Raw genomic sequence first — 22,256 nt, 5'->3', positions numbered from 1 at the left:
GTAGTTTCTTATGATCCTTTGTACTTCTGTGGTATCAGTTGTAACATCTTTTTCATTTCTTAGTTGAATCTTCTCTTTTTTCTTGGTGAGTCTTGCTAAAGGTTTGTCAATTTTTTTCAAAAACCACCCCCCCAGCTCTTAGTTTCATTGATCTTTTCTACTGGCTTTTAAATTTACATTTAATTCATTTCTGCTCTGATCTTTGTTATTTCCTTCCTTCTACTAATTCTGGGGTTTGTTGTCCTCTTTCTAGTTCTTTGAGGTGTAAATTTAAGTTGTATATTTGAGGTCTTTCTTTTTTCTTAATGTAGGGATTTATTGCCATGAATGTCCTTCTTAGAACTGCTTAGCTATATCCCATAACTTTTGGTATGTTGTATTTCCATTTTCATTTGTCTCAAGGTTTTTAAATTTTCTCTTTTGATTTCTTCTCTGACCCATTGGTCATTCAGTAGCCTCTGTACACATACCTGTGAGTTTTCCAGTTTTCTTACAGCTGATTTCTAGTCATACCATTGTAAAGTCAGAAAAGATGATTGATACGATTTTGATTTTCTTAAATTTATTAAGATTTTTTGTGGCCTAACATATGATCTATCCTGGAAATATTCCAAGTGTACTTCAGAAGAATGTTTGTTACTTTTGGATGGAATGTTGTATGTTTCTAAGTCCATCTGGTATAATATGTCCTTTTAAGGCGAATGTTTCCTCATTAATTTTTATCTGTATGATCTATCTACTGATGGAAATGGGATATTAAAGTCCCCTACTATTATTGTATTACTGTCAATTTCTCTCCGTAGGTTTGTTAATATTTGCTTTATTTAGGTTCTTCTCTGTCAGGTACATAAATATTGTAATATATCCTCTTGTTGGATTGACCCCTTTACCATTATACAGTGACCATGTCTGCTTCTTACTACAGTTTTTGTCTTAAAGTCTATTTTGTTTGATGTAAGTATAGCTACTCTTTGTTTTGGTTTCCATTTGCATGGAATATCTTTTGCGATTCCTTCACTTTCAGCTGTATGTCCACACATCTGAAGTGAATCTCTTGTAGGCAGCATATTAGATGAGTCTTGGTTTTTTTTAATCCTTTCAGCCACTCAATGTCTTTTGATTTGAGAATTTAGTCTATTTACGTATAATCTAATTATTGATAGGTATGTACTTATTGCCATTTTGTTAAATTGTTTTCTGGCTGTCTTGTAATTCCTTTTTCCTCTCCTCTCTTTGTAATTTGATGATTTTCTGTGGTGGTATGCTCAGGTTTATCTTCTGTAAATCTATTATAGGGTTTTGCTTTGTGGTTACCATGAGGCTTACAACACTTATTTATCATAGTCCATTTTAAGTGGATAAAAACATAAGTATCAACTCAACCTAAAGCTCTACATTTAATCCCCACCATTGTATTTTAGTGTTAAAATTTATGTTTTTTTTTATCTTGTATATCCATTAACAAATCATTATGGCTGTAGTTATTTTTACTAATTTTGTCTTTTATCCTTCATACTAGCCTTATAAGTAATTAACCCATCACTGTTACATTAGATTTTTCTGAATTTTACCATACATTTACCTTTACCAGTGAGATTTGTACTCTCATGTTTTCCTGTTAGTAATTAACACCCTTTCATTTCAGATTAAAGAAGCCCCTTTAACATTTCTTGTAAGGCCAGTCCAGTGGTGATTAACAACATTAGCTTTTTTTGTCTAGGAAACTCTATCTCTTCTTTAATTATGAGGGACAACTTTGTCAGGTAGAGAATTCTTGATTGGCAGTTTTTTCCTTTCAGCACTTTGACTATATCATGCCACTCCCTTCTCGTCTGTAAAGTTTCTGTTGACAAAATCTGATAATCATATAGGAGTTCCTTTATAGGTATCAAGTTGTTTTTTTCTTGCTGCTTTTAAGATACTCTCGTGGTCTTTAACTTGAACTTTACAACGTGTCTCAGTGTGGGTCTCTTGATGTTGTTTGGGGGGCTTGTCTCTCAGTGGCAAGTTTTAAAAGTTGGGGTGCAAGATGTGGGGTTCAAACCCTTCACTCTTCAGGGAGAACCTCAAAGTTGCGAGTTCCCTCTTGATTGGGGGTCTCCATACTGAGAGTGGGATTTATGGTGAGATTTTGTCTCAGCCTCTCCTACTAGCTTAGATGTGGGTTCTTCCTTGTAGGGGTCTCTCAGCTAGTTTTGGGTTTTGTCCAGAGGAAGTTGTTCCATATGCAGCTGTAGATTCAGTGTGGCCATGGGAAGTGGTGAGTTTAGGATCCTCCTATGTAGCTATCTTGTGCTGGAACCCATACAACTTTTAAAATAACAAATTGAGGTTCAGATGCTGGCTCTTCTTTCTGAGATTTAAAAGCATCATTGACAATATAGATACTATTTACCATAATCTTACAGTAAGGAATAATGTGGGATGTTCTGCTGATGCCACAGATTTTCAAATTAATAAGGATAAGTCATAAGTGGTCATGGGGAAGGATGGAGACAATAACCTGCAGTTACTGATCAGAATAAAGAGAAGTGATGGGTCAGATTTTAACATATTAAGGTACTACTTGAGTATAGTTACAAATTTTTGTGAAGAAGCTACCAACTATTATAAGTTTAGTATAAGACTTTACTAAATAGTGAGGACATCTGCCAAAAAAAAAAATCAAACAACTGACTCAACAAAATATAAGTATCTGTTAACTCCCATTTTATTTACTTTGGATGGCAGACATAACTCTCTGCCTCTTCTCTAGACAGACAACTCCTTATCACTAGCAGCTGGAGTCCAGTTGTGCAGTTATGGCAAATGGACAAAGTTCATCATCAGTTATGAGACAGAAAACCATTAACTGTACTAACAATTTATAGATTGGAAGATGTTTCCAGGAATACTGGTTTGAGATTTTATGGTCCAAGAGCTTTTATGGAAAATTCAACAAGAAGATCTGCTTTAGAAGAACTTTATGGGTATATGATTAGCAATACACAGAATGTTTGAATTTTTAAAAATTATGAGACTTAACAGGACATTCCCAGTGGGAGCATAAAGCTCTGAATACTGTGACTAAGCAAACAAACGGTTTTAACATTTTCTTTTACAACCTAACAAAAAGATATTCAAAACTAAAATGGCAACGGATTTGACTATATAGCAAACCTACCTACAGAGTTTTCATTTCTGTAAAGAAATAACTTGTGAAATATTCCTAAAGTCAGTGCACAAAACAGGAAAACCATTATTTCTGTTACACTCCACAATTCTTGGAACTAATATTAGAGGTTCTATGACTTTAAATCTTTATGCTACAGAGAATGATATTATCCACTAAAACAGGAAGTAGTTTTCTAAAGGTTATTCATTCTCCAGGTCATTAAAGAATTTTATTTTTTTATTCAAAACATTTACCAATTGGAAGAGGAAACACACCTGAATCTTTTTGTTTACAAGTAGCAAAACAAAACCCAAGAAGGTAATTTGCTTATACATGCTTTCCAGGTCACTTGGAAATAAGACTATTTCCTTTGCTGGGTAAGTATTTTGTAAAAATTAAGTGCACAATGACTGTTTCTTGAAATGAATATAACCTTTCAACCAGTAACATTAGGTTACCTGTAGGAAAAGGATACACAACTACTGAGACAGGTAACAGGATTACAGTTTTAACAAAAACCTCTGAAAGGCAATCATCAAATTACAATTTTCATTGGTTTCCTTCATTATCATCATTACTGTCTGCCCACAAATTCTGCAGTGGAGTCCATTTCAAATCCTTCTAAGAGTCCACTTCATGAGATAAATATGTACATACAAAATAAAGCAGATATATTATTTATAAAAAGTAAATTGTTTTATATATTATTTTTCTTCTAGGATCTTTAAAATAAGAGTGAGGCCTTGACCACATTTGCATTATAAAAAATATAAGTTGTGATACAGTAAAACTGGCTTTTTATGTATAGTTCTGTGAGTTTTCACTCATGTATATATTCAGGTAACCATGTCATCATTCAAAAAAATTCCTCTGTTGTCTTTCTCAACTGGGATTCCTTACCTGAACCAAACAGAAAATAATGTTTCAATTTCCTTTATTCTTCAAGTAAATGCTTACATAAAACCACTTGTATTTATTTCCTCTCTTCAATTTGGTATATTCTCACAAACACTATATAATCTCACCACTCTGTATCTGGAGGCAGGTTAATGTAATCAAAGGTTATAGCTCTGAAAAGTATGATGGTAGGATTTTAAAACTCAGATTACATAGGTAGGTTAACTCTTGGTTTGTTTCAAGTATTACTGAGCTATATTTGAAGTACATCCTCAACTATTATTGCATTATTCACAGCTGTCCAGTAATAACTCCAGCAGTAAAATATCTTAAGTATGAAACATGTAATGTTGATGACAAATGTTTTAGAACATCAGGAGTAAGATTAATGAAGAGCAAAGTAAATCTACAACAAGAAAAGGGAAGGTACATTTATTAAAAATAAAAATAGTCGACAGTCTCTGATAACAAACAAAACCATTCAGACTCGAAATAGATCCAATAGACGTTGTAACAATGCACATATATTAAAAAAACCGAAGAGCCATTAAGTAGTTTTGTTACAATTTTAGAAAGGAAAACAGGATTGTGGCTTGCTCCTGCCTACACACAGCATGCAGGCCCAGCCCCACTTTCTGTGTCCTGTGCAGCACAGCGGTGCATGGCGTGTGTGTTCATTCAGTGAACACACTGTTTCTGGAGAAAATCGCAGTTTCTGTAAGGATGATCCAGTACATAAATTAGTGGCTCCATTTCATAAAAAAATCTGTGTAGGCAGGAAGAGCAGGGATGACCGTTTTCAAAGTCTTCAGTTTTAACAAAAGGTACAGAATAAACTACTAAATCTAGATGCTTTCACATTATTTTGCATGAGTATCAAGTACTGTGTAAAAATTTTTGTAAAATCTTGTTAGCCAAACTACTGTCTTTAAAGCAAAGTTTGTCACTCTTTTAGCATGGCTGATAAGTTTTTTCTGCCTTTGTCACTAATAACACTTGTCAAACCAAAGAACTTTGAAAAAGAATATGCACTGATAAAGGGAAATAGTACCGAAAATGTGCCTGGACTTCAGTCTTAAGACACACACAGTTCCTGTTGGATACTAGACTGTGAGAGTTTATTATCTTCAGTCTTTTCAGGTCCTGAGGTGTGGCAAGTAGTCTTCCGCTTAAATAATCGAAGACTCAGTCGTAAGAGTTCATTGTCTACCACTGGAGCATTTGTATAAGCTTGTTTTACGGTGCCCTATTTGGAGAAAACAAAAACAAATTAAACATGTACATTATTAGTTGACAGTAGAAAAGACAGGTTAACTGCTAACAAAAATAGCAGTTATAAGAAAAATTCGTTAGTGATGAATATTAAATTAGCTGTGTTGGATATTTAAAAGCAAAATTAAGAAATGTCTGCAGACTCAAGGAATCTTAGAAAAGAAAGCAATCTTTAGAGGGCACCTAGTCTAACTTCTTGCTCAAAGCAGGAATCTTCTCAACAATCCCTGACAGGTAATCAAGTAGTTTTTACTTCATTATTTCCAATGACAAAACAACGAAAAACACTGCACATTCTATTGTTGAACGGTACTATTTCTTCCACGTTTTGAAATAAAATCTCTTCTACGGAGCTACACACTAATTCAGTCTTACTTTCACATGACAATCAATTCTCTGAAGAGAAGCACCGAACATTCCATACTCCTTACTGGTCTGTTGATATGACATAAGATGTAGGCTCCAGAACTGAACAAATTCTAAAGAAGACAGCTGATCAGTGCAGTCTACTGAGAAACTAAGCTGTAGATGGCTATTATTGGAACTTAAAGCGACCTTAGCAGTTTTGAAAGTTATTGTCATAAAATTTTGTTAAATGTTCTCCAACCATGTGTAGAATGAAATAAAGATTTGAATATCTCCAGCATTCTGCTATTTCTCTTCTAGATCTTTAAAGGAAGAGTGATGCCTTGACCACATTTGCATTATAAAAAATATTTTATAAGTTGTGATACAGTAAGACTGGCTTTTTATGTATAGTTCTGTGAGTCTTCACTCATGTATATATTCAAGAAACCACGACCGCAATCAGAAGTGTCATCATTCAAAAAAATTCCTCTGTTGTCTTTCTCAACTGGGGTTCCTTACCTGAACCAAACAAAAAATAAGCTGAGCTTCAATTTCCTTTATTCTTCAAGGAAATGTTTACATATAATCACTTGTGTTTATTTCCTCTTCAATTTGGTATATTCTCATAAACACTATATAATCTCCTCACCACTCTGGAAAATCTTTTTCCTTGAACTTCAATTTAAATAAGTTTCTAGTATATTTCATTATCTAAAGAAACTTTGCAAATGAAAAATATTTCACAGGAATAGACTATTTAAAATTTTTTTCCAGGTGGAGGGGAAGATGGCAGAAGAGTAAGACGTGGAGAGCACCTTCCTCCCCACAGATACACCAGAAATACATCTACACGTGGAGCAACTCCTACAGAACACCTACTGAATGCTGGCAGAAGACCTCAGACCTCCCAAAAGGCAAGAAACTCCCCATGTACCTGGGTAGGGCAAAAGAAAAAAACAAAAAACAGACAAAAGAACAGGCACGGGACCTGCACCAGTGGGAGGGAGCTGTGAAGGAGGAAAGGTTTCCACACACTAGGAAGGCTCTTTGCGGGTGGAGACTGCGGGAGGCGGAGGGGGGAGCTTCGGAGCTGCGGAGGAGAGCATAGCAACGGGTGTGGAGGGCAAAGCGGGGAGATTCCCACACAGAGGATCGGTGCCGACCGGCACTCACCAGCCCCAGAGGCTTGTCTGCTCACCTGCTGGGGTGGGCGGGGCTGCGAGCTGAGGCTCAGGCTTCGGTTGGAGCGCAGGGAGAGGACTGGGGTTGGCGGCGTGAACACAGCCTGAAGGGGGTTAGTGCGCCACGGCTAGCCAGGAGGGAGTCCAAGGAAAAGTCTGCACCTGCCAAAGAGGCAAGAGACTTTTTCTTCCCTCTTTGTTTCCTGGTGTGTGAGGAGAGGGGATTAAGAGCACTGCTTAAAGGAGCTCCGGAGACGGGCGCGAGCCGCGGCTAAAAGCGTGGACGCCAGAGACGGGCGGGAGATGCTAAGGCTGCTGCTGCTGCCACCAAGACGCCTGTGTGCGAGCACAGGTCACTATCCACACCCCTCTTCCTGGGAGCCTGTGCAGCCTGCTACTGCCAGGGTCCCGGGATCCAGGGACAACTTCCCTGGGAGAATGCATGGCAGGCCTCAGGCTGGTGCAACGTCCTGACGTCCTCTGCTGCCGCAGGCTCACCCTGCACTCTGCGCCCCTCCCTACCCCCGGCCTGAGTGAGCCAGAGCTCCTGAATCAGCGGCTCCTTTAACCCCGTCCTGTCTGAGTGAAGAACAGACGCCCTCCAGCAACCTACATGCAGTGACGGGACCCAATCCAAATCTGAGCCCCTGGGAGCTGTGAGAACAAAGAAGAGAAAGGGAAATCTCTCCCAGCAGCCTCAGGAGCAGTGGATTAAAGCTCCACAATCAACTTGATGTACCTTGCATCTGTGGAAAACCTGAATAGACAACCAATCATCCCAAATTGAGGTGGACTTTGAGAGCAAGATTTATTATTTTTTCCCCTTTTTCTCTTTTTGTGGGTGTGTATGTGTATGCTTCTTAGTGAGATTTTGTCTGTATAGCTTTGCTTCTAACATTTGTCCTAAGGTTCTATCTGTCCCTTTTTTCCTAAATAATTATTTTTTAATTTAATAACTTTATTATATTTTATACTTCACTGTATCTTCTTTCTTTTTTCCTTCCTTCCCTCCTTCCTCCCTCCCTCCTTTCTTTCCTTCTTCTTTTTCTTTTATTCTGAGCTGTGTGGATGAAATGCTCTTGATGCTGCAGCCAGGAGTCAGTGCTGTGCCTCTGAGGTGGGAGAGCCAACTTCAGGACACTGGTCAACAAGAGACCTCCCAGCTCCACATAATATCAAACGGCAAAAATCTCTCAGAGATCTCCATCTCAACACCAGCACCCAGCTTCACTCAATGACCAGCAAGCTACAGTGCTGGACAACCTATGCCAAACAACTAGCAAGACAGGAACACAACCTCACCCATTAGCAGAGAGGCTGCCTAAAATCGTAATAAGGCCACAGACACCCCAAAATACACCACCAGACGTGGACCTGCCCACCAGAAAGACAAGATCCAGCCTCATCCACCAGAACACAGGCACTAGTCCCCTCCACCAGGAAGCCTACACAACCCACTGAACCAACCTTAGCCACTGGGGACAGACATCAAAAACAATGGCAACTACGAACCTGCAGCCTGCAAAAAGCAGACCCCAAACACAGTAAGATAACCAAAATGAGAAGACAGAAAAACACACAGCAGATGAAGGAGCAAGATAAAAACGCACCAGACCTAACAAATGAAGAAGAAATAGGCAGTCTACCTGAAAAAGAATTCAGAATAATGATAGTAAAGATGATCCAAAATCTTGGAGATAGAATGGACAATAGAATGGACAAAATGCAAGAATCAGTTAACAAGGACCTAGAAGAACTAAAGATGAAACAAGCAATTATGAACAACACAATAAATGAAATTAAAAGTACTCTAGATGGGATCAATAGCAGAATACCTGAGGCAGAAGAACGGATAAGTGACCTGGAAGATAAAATAGTGGAAATAACCAATGCAGAGCAGAATAAAGAAAAAAGAATGAAAAGAACTGAGGACAGTCTCAGAGACCTCTGGGACAACATTAAATGCACCAACATTCGAATTATAGGGGTTCCAGAAGAAGAAGAGAAAAAGAAAGGGACTGAGAAAATATTTGAAGAGATTATAGTTGAAAACCTCCCTAATATGGGAAAGGAAATAGTTAATCAAGTCCAGGAAGCACAGAGAGTCCCATACAGGATAAATCCAAGGAGAAATACGCCAAGACACATATTAATCAAACTGTCAAAAATTAAATACAAAGAAAACATATTAAAAGCAGCAAGGGAAAAACAACAAATAACACCCAAGGGAATCCCCATAAGGTTAACATCTGATCTCTCAGCAGAAACTCTGCAAGCCAGAAGGGAGTGGCAAGACATACTGAAAGTGATGAAGGAGAAAAACCTGCAACCAAGATTACTCTACCCAGCAAGGATCTCATTCAGATTTGATGGAGGAATTAAAACCTTTACAGATAAGCAAAAGCTGAGAGAGTTCAGCACCACCAAACCAGCTTTACAACAAATGCTAAAGGAACTTCTCTAGGCAAGAAACACAAGAGAAGGAAAAGACCTACAATAACGAACCCAAAACAATTAAGAAAATGGGAATAGGAACATACATATCAATAATTACCTTAAGTATAAATGGACTAAATGCTCCCACCAAAAGACAAAGATTGGCTGAATGGATACAAAAACAAGACCCATATCTATGCTGTCTGAAAGAGACCCACTTCAGACCTAGAGACACATACAGACTGAAAGCAAGGGGATGGAAAAAGATATTCCATGCAAGTGGAAATGAAAAGAAAGCTGGAGTAGCAATTCTCGTATCAGACAAAATAGACTTTAAAATAAAGACTATTAGAAGAGACAGAGAAGGACACTACATAATGATCAAGGAACTGATCCAAGAAGAAGATATGCTTGATCCAAGAAGAAGATATAACAATTGGAAATATTTATGTACCCAACATAGGAGCACGTCAATACATAAGGCAAATACTAACAGCCATAAAAGGGGAAATCAACAGTAACACATTCATAGTAGGGGACTTTAACACCCCACTTTCACCAATGGACAGATCATCATCCAAAATGAAAATAAATGAGGAAACACAAGCTTTAAATGATACATTAAACAAGATGGACTTAATTGATATTTATAGGACACTCCATCTAGGACACTCCATCCAAAAACAACAGAATACACATTTTTCTCAAGTGCTCATGAAACATTCTCCAGGATAGATCATATCTTGGGTCACAAATCAAGCCTTGGTAAATTTAAGAAAATTGAAATCATATCGAGTATCTTTTCCGACCACAACGCCATAAGACTAGATATCAATTACAGGAAAACATCTGTAAAAAATACAAACACATGGAGGCTAAACAATACACTACTTAATAATGAAGTGATCATTGAAGAAATCAAGGAGGAAATAAAAAAATACCTAGAAACAAATGACATGGAGACACAAAGACCCAAAACCTATGGGATGCAGCAAAAGCAGTTCTAAGGGGGAAGTTTATAGCAATACAAGCCCACCTTAAGAAGCAGGAAACATCTCGAATAAACAACCTAACCTTGCACCTAAAGCAATGAGAAAGAAGAACAAAAAAACCCCAAAGTTAGCAGAAGGAAAGAAATCATAAAAATCACATCAGAAATAAATGAAAAAGCAAAGATCAATAAAACTAAAAGCTGGTTCTTTGAGGAGATAAACAAAATAGATAAACCATTAGCCAGACTCATCAAGAAAAAAAGGGAGAAGACTCAAATCAATAAAATTAGAAATGAAAAAGGAGAAGTAACAACTGACACTGCAGAAATACAAAAGATCATGAGAGATTACTACAAGCAACTCTATGCCAATAAAATGGACAACCTGGAAGAAATGGACAAATTCTTAGAAAGGCACAACCTGCCAAGACTGAATCAGGAAGAAATAGAAAATATGAACGGACTATTCACAAGCACTGAAATTGAAACTGTGATTAAAAATCTTCCAACAAACAAAAGCCCAGAACCAGATAGCTTCACAGGTGAATTCTATCAAACATTTAGAGAAGCGCTAACATCTATCCTTCTCAAACTCTTCCAAAATATAGCAGAGGGAGAAACACTCCCAAATTCATTCTACGAGGCCACCATCACCTTGATACGAAAACCTGACAAGGATGTCACAAAGAAAGAAAACTACAGGCCAACATCACTGATGAACATAGATGCAAAAATCCTCAACAAAATACTAGCAAACAGAATCCAACAGCACATTAAAAGGGTCATACACCATGATCAAGTGGGGTTTATTCCAGGAATGCAAGGATTCTTCAATATACGCAAATCTATCAATGTGATAAACTGTAGTAACAAATTGAAGGAGAAAAACCATATGATCATCTCAATAGATGCAGAAAAAGCTTTTGACAAAATTCAACACCCATTTATGATAAAAACCCTGCAGAAAGTAGGCATAGAGGGAACTTTCCTCAACATGATAAAGGCCATCTATGACAAACCCACAGCCAACATCATCCTCAATGGTGAAAAACTGAAAGTATTTCCACTAAGATCAGGAACAAGACAAGGTTGCCCTCTGTCACCACTCTTATTCAATATAGTTTTGGAAGTTTTAGCCACAGCAATCAGAGAAGGAAAGGAAATAAAAGGAATCCAAATCGGAAAAGAAGAAGTAAATCTGTCACTGTCTGCAGATGACATGATACTATACATAGAGAATCCTTAAGATGCCACCAGAAAACTACTAGAGCTAATCAATGAATTTGGTAAAGTTGCAGGATACAAAATTAATGCACAGAAATCTCTTGCATTCCTATACACTAATGATGAAAAATCTGAAAGTGAAATCAACAAAACACTCCCATTTACCATTGCAACAAAAAGAATAAAATATCTAGGAATAAACCTACCTAAGGAGACAAAAGACCTGTATGCAGAAAATTATAAGACACTGATGAAAGAAATTAAAGATGATACAAATAGATGGAGAGATATACCATGTTCTTGGATTGGAAGAATCAACATTGTGAAAATGATTCTACTACCCAAAGCAATCTACAGATTCAATGCAATCCCTATCAAACTACCACTGGCATTTTTTCACAGAACTAGAACAAAAAATTTCACAACTTGTATGGAAACACAAAAGACCCCGAAGAGCCAAAGCAATCTTGAGAACGAAAAACGGAGCTGGAGGAATCAGGCTCCCTGACTTCAATACCACAAAGCTACAGTAATGAAGACAGTATGGTACTGGCACAAAAACAGAAATATAGATCAATGGAACAGGATAGAAAGCCCAGAGATAAACCCACACACATATGGTCACCTTATCTTTGATAAAGGAGGCGAGAAGGTACAGTGGAGAAAGGACAGCCTCTTCAATAAGTGGTGCTGGGAAAACTGGACAGGTACATGTAAAAGTATGAGATTAGATCACTCCCTAACACCATACACAAAAATAAGCTCAAAATAGATTAAAGACCTAAATGTAAGGCCAGAAACTATCAAACTCTTAGAGGAAAATATAGGCAGAACACTCTATGACATAAATCACAGCAAGATCCTTTTTGACCCACCTCCTAGAGAAATGGAAATAAAAACAAAAATAAACAAATGGGACCTCATGAAACTTCAAAGCTTTTGCACAGCAAAGGAAACCATAAACAAGACCAAAAGACAACCCTCAGAATGGGAGAAAATATTTGCAAATAAAGCAACTGACAAGGGATTAATTTCCAAAATTTACAAGCAGATCATGCAGCTCAACATCAAAAAAACAAACCACCCAATCCAAAAATGGGCAGAAGACCTAAATAGACATTTCTCCAAAGAAGATATACAGACTGCCAACAAACACATGAAAGAATGCTCAACATCACTAATCATTAGAGAAATGCAAATCAAAACTACAATGAGATATCATCTCACACCAGTCAGAATGGCCATCATCAAAAAATCTAGGAACAATAAATGCTGGAGAGGGTGTGGAGAAAAGGGAACACTCTTGCACTGCTGGTGGGAATGCGAATTGGTTCGGCCACTATGCTTAAAAAACTACAAATAGAACTACCATATGACCCAGCAATCCCACTACTGGGCATATACCCTGAGAAAACCAAAATTCAGAAAGAGTCATGTACCAAAATGTTCACTGCAGCTCTATTGCCAATAGCCAGGACATGGAAGCAACCTAAGTGCCCATCATCAGATGAATGGATAAAGAAGATGTGGCACATATATACAATGGAATATGACTCAGCCATGAAAAGAAACGAAATTGAGCAATTTGTAATGAGGTGGATAGACCCAGAGTCTGTCATACAGAGTGAAGTAAGTCAGAAAGAGAAAGACAAATACCATATGCTAACACATATATATGGAATTTAAGAAAAAAAATGTCATGAAGGACCTAGGGGTAAGACAGGAATAAAGACACAGACCTACTGGAGAACGGACTTGAGGATATGGGGAGGGTGAAGGGTGAGCTGTGACAAAGCGAGAGAGAGGCATGGACATATATACACTAACAAAGGTAAGGTAGATAGCTAGTGGGAAGCAGCCGCATAGCACAGGGATATCAGCTCGGTGCTTTGTGACTGCCTGGAGGGGTGGGATAGGGAGGGTGGGAGGGAGAGAGACACAAGAGGGAAGAGATATGGGAACATATGTATATGTACAACTGATTCACTTTGTTATAAAGAGAAACTAACCCACCATTGTTAAGTAATTATACCCCAATAGAGATGTTAAAAAAAAAATTTTTTTTCCACTACCAATAACAATGTTATTCAAAACAAATGTTATTCAAAACTGTTAAAGTAAAATAAAAAGTACTATAAATTCTAATAAAATTCTTTCTTTTGCATGTGTAAAAGACTGGGAAACCAAACTCATAAAAGCAGATCATGAGACCTTAATTTCACCTTAAAGCAATCAAATGAAGAATATGTCATCCATACTACTCAACAGACATGTTCCAATTCTTCTAAGGAAACAACAGTACCTTCTCATTTTTAACAAGCTGCTTCCGGATTGCAGAATCCCGCCTGAAGCATAATGCTTTACAGCATGGTCCAAGATTACTAAGAAGACTTGCTCTTTCCTCTTTTCGTAGTAATGCAGCCATGTTGAGAGCCCCCAATTCATGTTCAAAAAGATTGTCTGCGTCTTTCAATAAAAAATAAACACATTAAGGTTTCTGAAAATAGAAGTGTTATCAACTGCTTAGATGAATATTCCACAAAGTCTATCTATACTAAGTTTATCTATACTTTATCAAAGTTACCAACAGTGGTGAAAACTATTTCATATAAAGGCAATATGTTCTCTGTGAGAGAACTCCAGTATGTAGTTTTGGTGCTAGGCTCAAACAAAAATAAATACTCTGATAGCCACTTTAAGATATAAGAAAAGCAGAATTGGGAGACAGAATTTAGACACGGATTACTATGGGAAAAAAGTTCAAGTTAAGAATTAGTAAAATCAAATTCAATATATTGTGTACCATCAACTACAAGTTCTAGATTCAGCACTTTATTATGGCAAGATTCAAATGTAGTAATGTGACTACATTCTGTGAACCCTAAAAAACTTAGGAAAGTGATTAGCTGTTTGTTAGATAATCTGCAAATTTTATCCAATATTTGGTCACAGTAAAAACCTGGGACAATGTATCAAAATCACTTAGTTTTAAGTCATAACATGCACAGTAGGGAGAAAACACTTAATAAAAATAGAGATTGAGTTAAAAATAGACAAGAAATCAAAATTTACAGAATAGGGTCAGTCATTAATCTAAATAAATAACAGAAAGAGTAGTAACTTCAAAGTTAACATTCCAGGAGTTGGCCAAGAGTATGAATGGTATCAGGTAGTGTTTCTATAGCAACATGATCAAACAGTTTATTGCTAGAGCCCACAAAGGGAAATAGTAAATAACACCTAGGTAAAAACAAAACAGACATTTGAGAATTAATGAAATTGCATTACATATTTCATTTCCTGAACTGCAGAGCATAAATAGATTAGATAATTAACAAGAAACCTGTCTCATGTAATATACCTAGTTGGTAAGTTATACACCTAGTGAATAGGTTTATAACAAAAGCAAAAATAAATGTAAATAAAAACTCAGAAATAGTTCACAAACTTCGATGTCTATCAGAATCATCTGAGCAGTTTTTAAAAATACAGTGCCAGGGCTCTACCACCAGACCTACAGACTCTCCACAGTTGGAACTAGGATACCTTAGTGGGTATCCCGTTGGGGGAAAAGGCAGTTCCTCAGGTAATTCAGCCATACCAATGTTTGAGCCAACCAATGACACAGTCATATAATGCAGACTATTAAAAAAAATAGCATCAAACATTCACCACCATTCTACTATAGATACAAATAAAGAAATCTCCATTGAGTCCATGCACTTCCTTGAAAATTGCTCATTAGGACAAATTACTTTTTATTTAAATCTTTTCTGCTTTCACAACAGTAGACTATAAAACACACTTGCAAACCTCCCTAGAACGTATAACATGGCTAAACTTAGTCTTTTCCGGTTTTGAACTGACCAGCACCAAATTAACTCGAGACAGATTAAACACGTATATAAGTACAAGTAAACCAAAGGAACTAAAATAACTGGGAAAATTTAGCTTCAAAGAACTTAATCATACTATAATCAGAAAACCTGGACAAAAGCAATTTAAATTTCAGTACATATTCAAGTTTTCTGTTTTAAGCCTTAGAATTTAAAAATTACATAGGGAGTGGAGATATACTTTCTTCAGCACTGGGGCACAGAAACAGAATAGATTAGAAAAAAATCAGTTATTTCACAAATATTTATTGAATACCTACTATGTGTCAGGTACTTTTCAAGGCAATGGCATAATTAGTAAGAATAGATCACTAGACAATACAGCAGTAAACAAAACAGTCCTATTCCTTAGGGAACTTATATTCAGTATCATATATTAGTTCTCTAACAAAGCTATCATACCACCAAAAAATAGGACTACTTGGTAAGGACAATCAAATCCTTCTTTACAGTGTACGTTTTCATTGTTTAAAGTAAGTGATCATTAGTCAGGGACAAACTATAGTCTGATTTTGCTAACTATGCAATAGATTTTAACTTGAAATGCCATTAGCAAGAGACACAGGAGCAAATAGCTGTAGATGTGGATAAGAACTTAGGGATTTCATTACATCATTTTATGCCCAGAAGAGTTACTTAAGATCACAGAACCAATCAAAGTAGAAAGAGTGGGGCAAGAACTCAAGACACTGGTCATCTGTCAGGTTAACACATATTCACCATTATAATTTGTTTCTTACACATACGTTCTATGTATACTAAGCCATATTAAAATCAAGAGTCTTACTGCTTATGCTAACAGTCGAAGAAAGAACATGGATCATGAAACACATAAAACAATTTTTTTCAATTTAGTAAAAGCTCAATTCTTTTTCCTAAACTTTTTTACTCTAATGAATGTGACAAAACATTAAATAATCTTAGTGCTTTCACCTTTTACCTCCTTTCCTCCTGTTTTACACTCCTCCTCCCCATTAATAAAGTCTTAATGAGCTGCCAAAACATAATAAGCGAGGTACCAGAGAAACAGAAAACAAGGACCCTATAAACTAAAAGTGTTCTGGAATAATGAAAAGCTGTAGCGGTAAGGTCTAAGATCAATGCGATAAAATGTTTTAAATTAAATAGCAGCAGCTCATATTTACTGAGCATCACTGTATGTCAGAAACTATTCTAAGTGTTTTACTTGTAACGACTCATTTGTTCCTCCTAACAATCATATGGAACAATTGATTGGTGGTGTAATTATTCCCAGCTTGTAGATGATAACAGTAACACATAAATTAAATAACAGCTAGTAAGTGGTGTGCCTGTTGGAATCCAGGCCATCTGGCCCAGAGACTAAGCTCTTAACCACTTTGTTAAAGGCTCAACCTAAACATCTGCATTTGAGTAGAATTCCCCATTTCCCGGGGGGAAAGGGTTGCCAAGATAACCAATTTGCTTAGATATGAACAATATCTAGTTCACTTCCCCAGGCTCTACTTCATTTAGCCCTGGGTAAACCACTGAGCACTTTGACATTAGAACTTACCTGTTAAAAAGTAACTTTGATACAGTAAGATCATTGTGCTATGTTTACAACTTTTCTGTAGGCTTAAATTTTTCTCAAAATAAATTAAAACAAACTTTGACCATGAGCATTAAATACTGAAAATAAGTGAGTCCTCAAAAACAGAAAAAGTTCTTATACTGTAACTGCTACATGAGAACAGAATCCTTTTCAAAGGCACCTTAATGTTTATATTAAACATTATATAGTCAAAGTGGGACGGAATTACCTTTGGGTTTTTCTAAAAGTCTCTGACATGTTTCTTTGACTTTAGTAAAGAGTTCAGAACCAGCCAACTTTTTAGAGATCCCAATTCTCAGCATAATGGCTCCAGGCGTGAATTTTAAGAGTGCAGCCCCAGGCTCTCGTGGTTCTTTTGGATGCTTTGGCATAAGACCAGACCAGTCCACATCTATCACATCTAATGGATCTACAAAAAGTTAAAGAACAGAATTTTATTATACCAAGAAATACATTCTCGTTATCTATAGAGAAATACAGATTCTAAGCCACAGAAAGCATTAAATAACAATATAAATCAAAAAAGGCACATTCTTAAAACAAAAGATTTTCTATATAAGCTAAAATTTAGAATCTTAAGGACCTCTACAAATAACTTTCTCACCAAAGGAAAAGAGGCGAAGAGGTCACAGGCGAGTGCCTCCACCCCCCCCATTTCATTTATATGTGGAATCTAAAATGAAAAGAATCAAACAAAAAGAAAACCAAACTCATAGATACAGAGATCGGTGGCTTCCAGAGGGGAAGGAATGTAAAGTTTAGACAAAATGTGTCAAGGGTATCAAGTGGTACAAACTTGCAATTATAAATAAATCATGGGGATGTAATGTATAGCATGGTAACTATAGTCAATAATATTGTATTTCAACATTAAAAGTTGCTAGAAAGTATATCTGAAAAGTTCTCATCACAAGAAAAAAAACTTTGTAACTTTGCATGGTGACAGATGGTAACTAGACTTAATGTGGTGATCATGTTGCAATGTATACAAATATCAAATCATTACGTTGTGTACCTGAAACTAATGTATGTCAATTATACTTCAATAAAAAACCCCAAAACCAAAAAAAAAAAGGCAAGCAAACAAACACCTAAGCAAACCCATTCCTACAAATAATGCATTTAAATTGCTTGAGAGATCCTCAATGAAAGAACTCCATCATTTCACTATATTAGGTCTGACATTTTGAAGCTTGGTACCAGTCATTTCAAGGGTTAATTAAGTAAATCCAGGAGTGTATTTAGTTTGCATGTGTGCATGAATGCACAGACACAGTTTACCTTTTAAAAACAAATGATTCATTATGAAATAAATTTAAGAATCAGGCAGTGGCTAAGATTAAAATTGAGAATAATCTATCCACTGATAAGTCAGAGTTTAGGAAATTAACAAAATAATGTTCTATTCAGAAATATCTAATAGCTGATAATAATAAAGATAACACTCATATATATATTATACATTAGAAAAAACTGTAAAATGTAAGAGCAAATTAAGTCAAAATAAGAATTTAATATTCTGTATACCCAAACAAAGCAAAGACCCTATGATAAAAAAAAAATTGTTAGTAACAATTAGACTAATTGGGATGATTCAACAAGAACACTGAAGGTAGCTGCTTCATGGTACAGTCACTGGAGGAAGTTCTGGCAATGAATAAAGTACTATAAATGGAAATGATTACTGAATTTAGAAAATTGAGAGAGAGAAGTATATAAACAGTGTTCAAATATAACCTCGACCTTTGGAAATTTCTGAATGGTCATTTCAAAAGCTGGTTTGTGGCAGCACAGTTGTGAAGCTCTGTACCATACACCTACCCTCTAGAACACTGCTAGACAATCACTGTTTGATAGGAAATCTTACAATTGTGCTATTTTAAATAATGCCCTTTCCAATTTATAGGCAATGTCTACTTAAAAATGAGCAGAGCATATTAACTATAATTTTCATTTTATTGGCACTTCTATGTTAATTAAAACATTTAATTAAAATGGGAAAATTCTAACTGCATTTTATCAATTCTTACATCATGAAAGGGAACAAAGAATATCACTATACCATAATTAAATATTTCTTACATTCAACCACCTCTGCAAATGATTACCTGGCATCTTCTCCTCATCCTGTTGGTCCTCCCTCTTTTCAGCATCACCTGCCAGAATTTCATCTAGTTCATCATCACTAATTGGCTCATATCCTTCTCCAGCACCAGATCCTAACGAATGCACATCATCTAACTTGGATTCGTCATCTCCTGCTAAACAGAAAAATTAATTTCATGCCAAAGAGAGTGTTAAGGGAAAGGGTTATCTAAGTGAAAACAAAGAGGAGAGGCTGTGCACACTAAGAAAAGTTGAAAAGCATTTTTTTATTTGAAAACTATATTTAATTATTTAAAACACTTGATACCTCCAGAAGAAAACTTAAAAATTAAATTTAGTTTTAATGCCAAGAACACAATATGGACAGCAATATCAAAATAAGTTATAAGATTACAATTAAAATATGAGAAAATCTACCACTAACATGTTAATGTTGATATTATGTTGTTAATTTTTTATAATAAAACTTTAAGTCCAGAGAAATCTAATTTCAAAAGGATGCATTAATTTCTTTATCAAAATAAATTCATTAATTTTAAAGAACTTGCAAACTAATTAGTAAAATTTATTTGAAACTTTAACCACTAGCGTACCTTCCATTTCTTTATTTACCAACTTTTCTCAACTACCTAGGCTAAGGCTTTGTCTCCTGGTGACTTAGTTGTGAACTTGAATTATCATAAAACTATACAGTACACTTAATATTTCTAATCAGGTGTTATCCATACACTTTACTGAGTTTACAACATTAGTTTTCAAAATGCAACAGCATGCTTTATAAAACTTACAGCAAATAAAATATAATAAACTATGAGATGTTTCTAGTCATTCTACTAATTTTCTACTCTATTAAGTTCTGTAGTAATCTCCTCATACCCCCACCATTCACTTCTAAAGTAAACAATTTTAATAACTTCATTACACAGATATACATCTAAACATAAATGCAAATAATAGGATTTTTAACTTTTCAAGCTTTATCAAACTCATTGTCCTACTTTAACTGGATAAAATTTTGCATTTCACAATAGGTAATTCACCTCTAAATTTCTATGCTATGTTATCTGTGATCACAACCAATGAATGGTATATTTTAGGGATGAAGGGCAAGAACTCCTATCACAAGAGAGATATTACAATGATTGGTTAAAATTATATTCAATTATACCCCAAGGTTGTACCTCTAATAGTACTATGGGTCACAAATTGATGCCATTAAAATTCAAATTTGAGATAAAAATGTGAAGACCACTGAGGCAGAAATGTTTTTGTCAAGTAGAAAAAATATGTTAACAGTTGGTGTATTGGAATATATCTAACCAAATAACCAAAAGATGTAAGGATGTTTATAGTTTTAAAAGAATGTGAACTTTATTCTGGGACTAGTGCTACAATACAACAAATAAAAAGAATATAAAATATTACTGCTTATGTACTAAGTATCCCAGAAGTTTCTTGGGGGCTTGAAGTAGAGAGGTTATGTCAGAACAATGGTGTAGTGGAGGCAGAACTTCCAGAAGAATTTTCAGGGGGGCCATTACTATTGTTAACCTGGGCTATAATTCACCAAAGAATAAGATGCAGAACACGTATGCACAGCAGAACATATTTTCATTCATCAGCCATTTATTGTGTCCTTACTAGAGTCTTGATGATAAAGAAATGAAAAGCTATGGTGCCTAACAAAGGAGTACAGTATAGTGGTGAGAAAACTATGGAAAAATAATTATAATATGGCACAGGGATGCTATTAAAGATGTATAAACAAGGTGCTACGGCGATTTGAAAGAGTAAAGCACCTTTAGCAGAGAAGGCTTCGTAGAGGAAATAATGCATAAACTGGGACTTGCAGTTTGAATAAGAGAAGATAAAAGGGAAAAGGTCTATCAGGCAATGGGTACGGAGAAGCCTAGAGAAGGAAGCTCATTCAGAGTGCAGAGGCATTAAGCCAGCTTGTATAGCATTATCAGGGGTGAAGGATTGGAGAGTGGATGTCCATAGCTGAGGTTGGCTCTGAGTGGGCAAAAGGGTGGATGTGGCCTTCTCAGGGTCCCTCATTCTAGGAGCGGGAAGTCATTTTAATAAGGGACCTGAGCATGCCCAGATTTTACTATCTGTGGAGGGCTCTGGAACCCATTCCTGCAGATACTGAGGGACTGAGGGACGACTGTAATCATTTATTTCATTTAGGCTTATTTGAACCAAGTCTACCTTGATAGTACTAGTGAGTGGAACACATTTTTTAAGTATTATAAGGCTTTTCCTTATAAACTCTATTTTCCCTAAAACAATGGAGTCAATATGTGTATCAGATGACCTTTCAAAAGGAAATATTTGTTTGCTATGAAATCTGAAAAGGAATGGAGCATTGAAACCGACAAAAAGGCGTGACACTCACCTTCCATACTCTCTGTTCTCTCAGCTTTATTTGTATCTTCAAATCCCTGCAGAGATCCTAGATCTTTATCCATTCTTTCTTTATCCAAAGCTAAAGAGTCCCGGAAAGTGCCTTCTAGGTCTCTCTCATGTTCACTCTCCAGTTTTGCTTCACTGCGTTTTACAGACTCTATTTGAGGACTCTCAAAAGTTCTGTCTCTGTCCCTGTCCCTTTCCATAGAATCAGAGATTAATCTCTCCCTTTCCCTGTCCAAGTCTCTCCTTTTGTCTCGTTCTCTCTCCCGTTCCCGTAGTCGATCTCGGTCCCTGTTCCGGGGCCAATCTTTATCGGCATCTCGCTCCCAGTCTCTCTGCCGTGTATCTCTCCTCTCTCTCTCCCGCTCTCTCTCATGCTCGTAACGATCACGATCTTGAAGCCTATCTCTGCTATCAAACGACCCTGATCTTGAATGGACCTGTCGATCTGACTCAGGAGAACTTCTTCTTGAACTATGGCTTCTTGAATCCTGGCGATCTAAAATAAATACACCATATACAAAGAGTTAACACGTGATAAAATGGAAATAAAAGGCTTCATTTTAAGGCCCTTTAAAACTGACAATTTATCTATTTCTGTATTTATTTTAAATTATCCAAAGGACCCATCTTAATGAAAAATTCCATCTTTCAAAGTGTTAATTAAAATATGTAAAAAGCATGTTTCCTTGTTTATTTCCACTATAACCACAAAATATCTTCAAAGAAATAAATACATAAACTGTTTAAGCAGTAAAAGAAATGA

At 36.2% G+C, this 22,256-nt stretch overlaps 1 protein-coding gene across 1 annotated transcript in view; it reads right to left on the bottom strand.

Moving 5' to 3' along the window:
• Positions 1 to 2,273: 2,273 nt before the first annotated feature.
• Positions 2,274 to 22,256, bottom strand: part of ZC3H13 (zinc finger CCCH-type containing 13) — a 93,794-nt gene continuing 73,811 nt past the window's right edge. Inside the window, exons 17-21 of the mRNA XM_079903343.1 lie at positions 21,477 to 21,989; positions 19,081 to 19,233; positions 17,181 to 17,381; positions 13,806 to 13,969; positions 2,274 to 5,297 (exon numbers count right to left, since the gene is read on the bottom strand). Of these exons, the coding sequence (XP_079759469.1) occupies positions 5,127 to 5,297; positions 13,806 to 13,969; positions 17,181 to 17,381; positions 19,081 to 19,233; positions 21,477 to 21,989 (1,202 nt within the window). The 3' untranslated portion in view covers positions 2,274 to 5,126. The remainder of the gene's footprint in view (positions 5,298 to 13,805; positions 13,970 to 17,180; positions 17,382 to 19,080; positions 19,234 to 21,476; positions 21,990 to 22,256) is intronic.

Source organism: Stenella coeruleoalba, assembly GCF_951394435.1.
Source record: "Stenella coeruleoalba genome assembly, chromosome: 18".
NCBI lineage: Eukaryota > Metazoa > Chordata > Mammalia > Artiodactyla > Delphinidae > Stenella > Stenella coeruleoalba.
The sequence above is the reverse complement of the archived record's forward strand: the minus strand, read 5'-3'. Positions and strand labels throughout refer to the sequence as shown.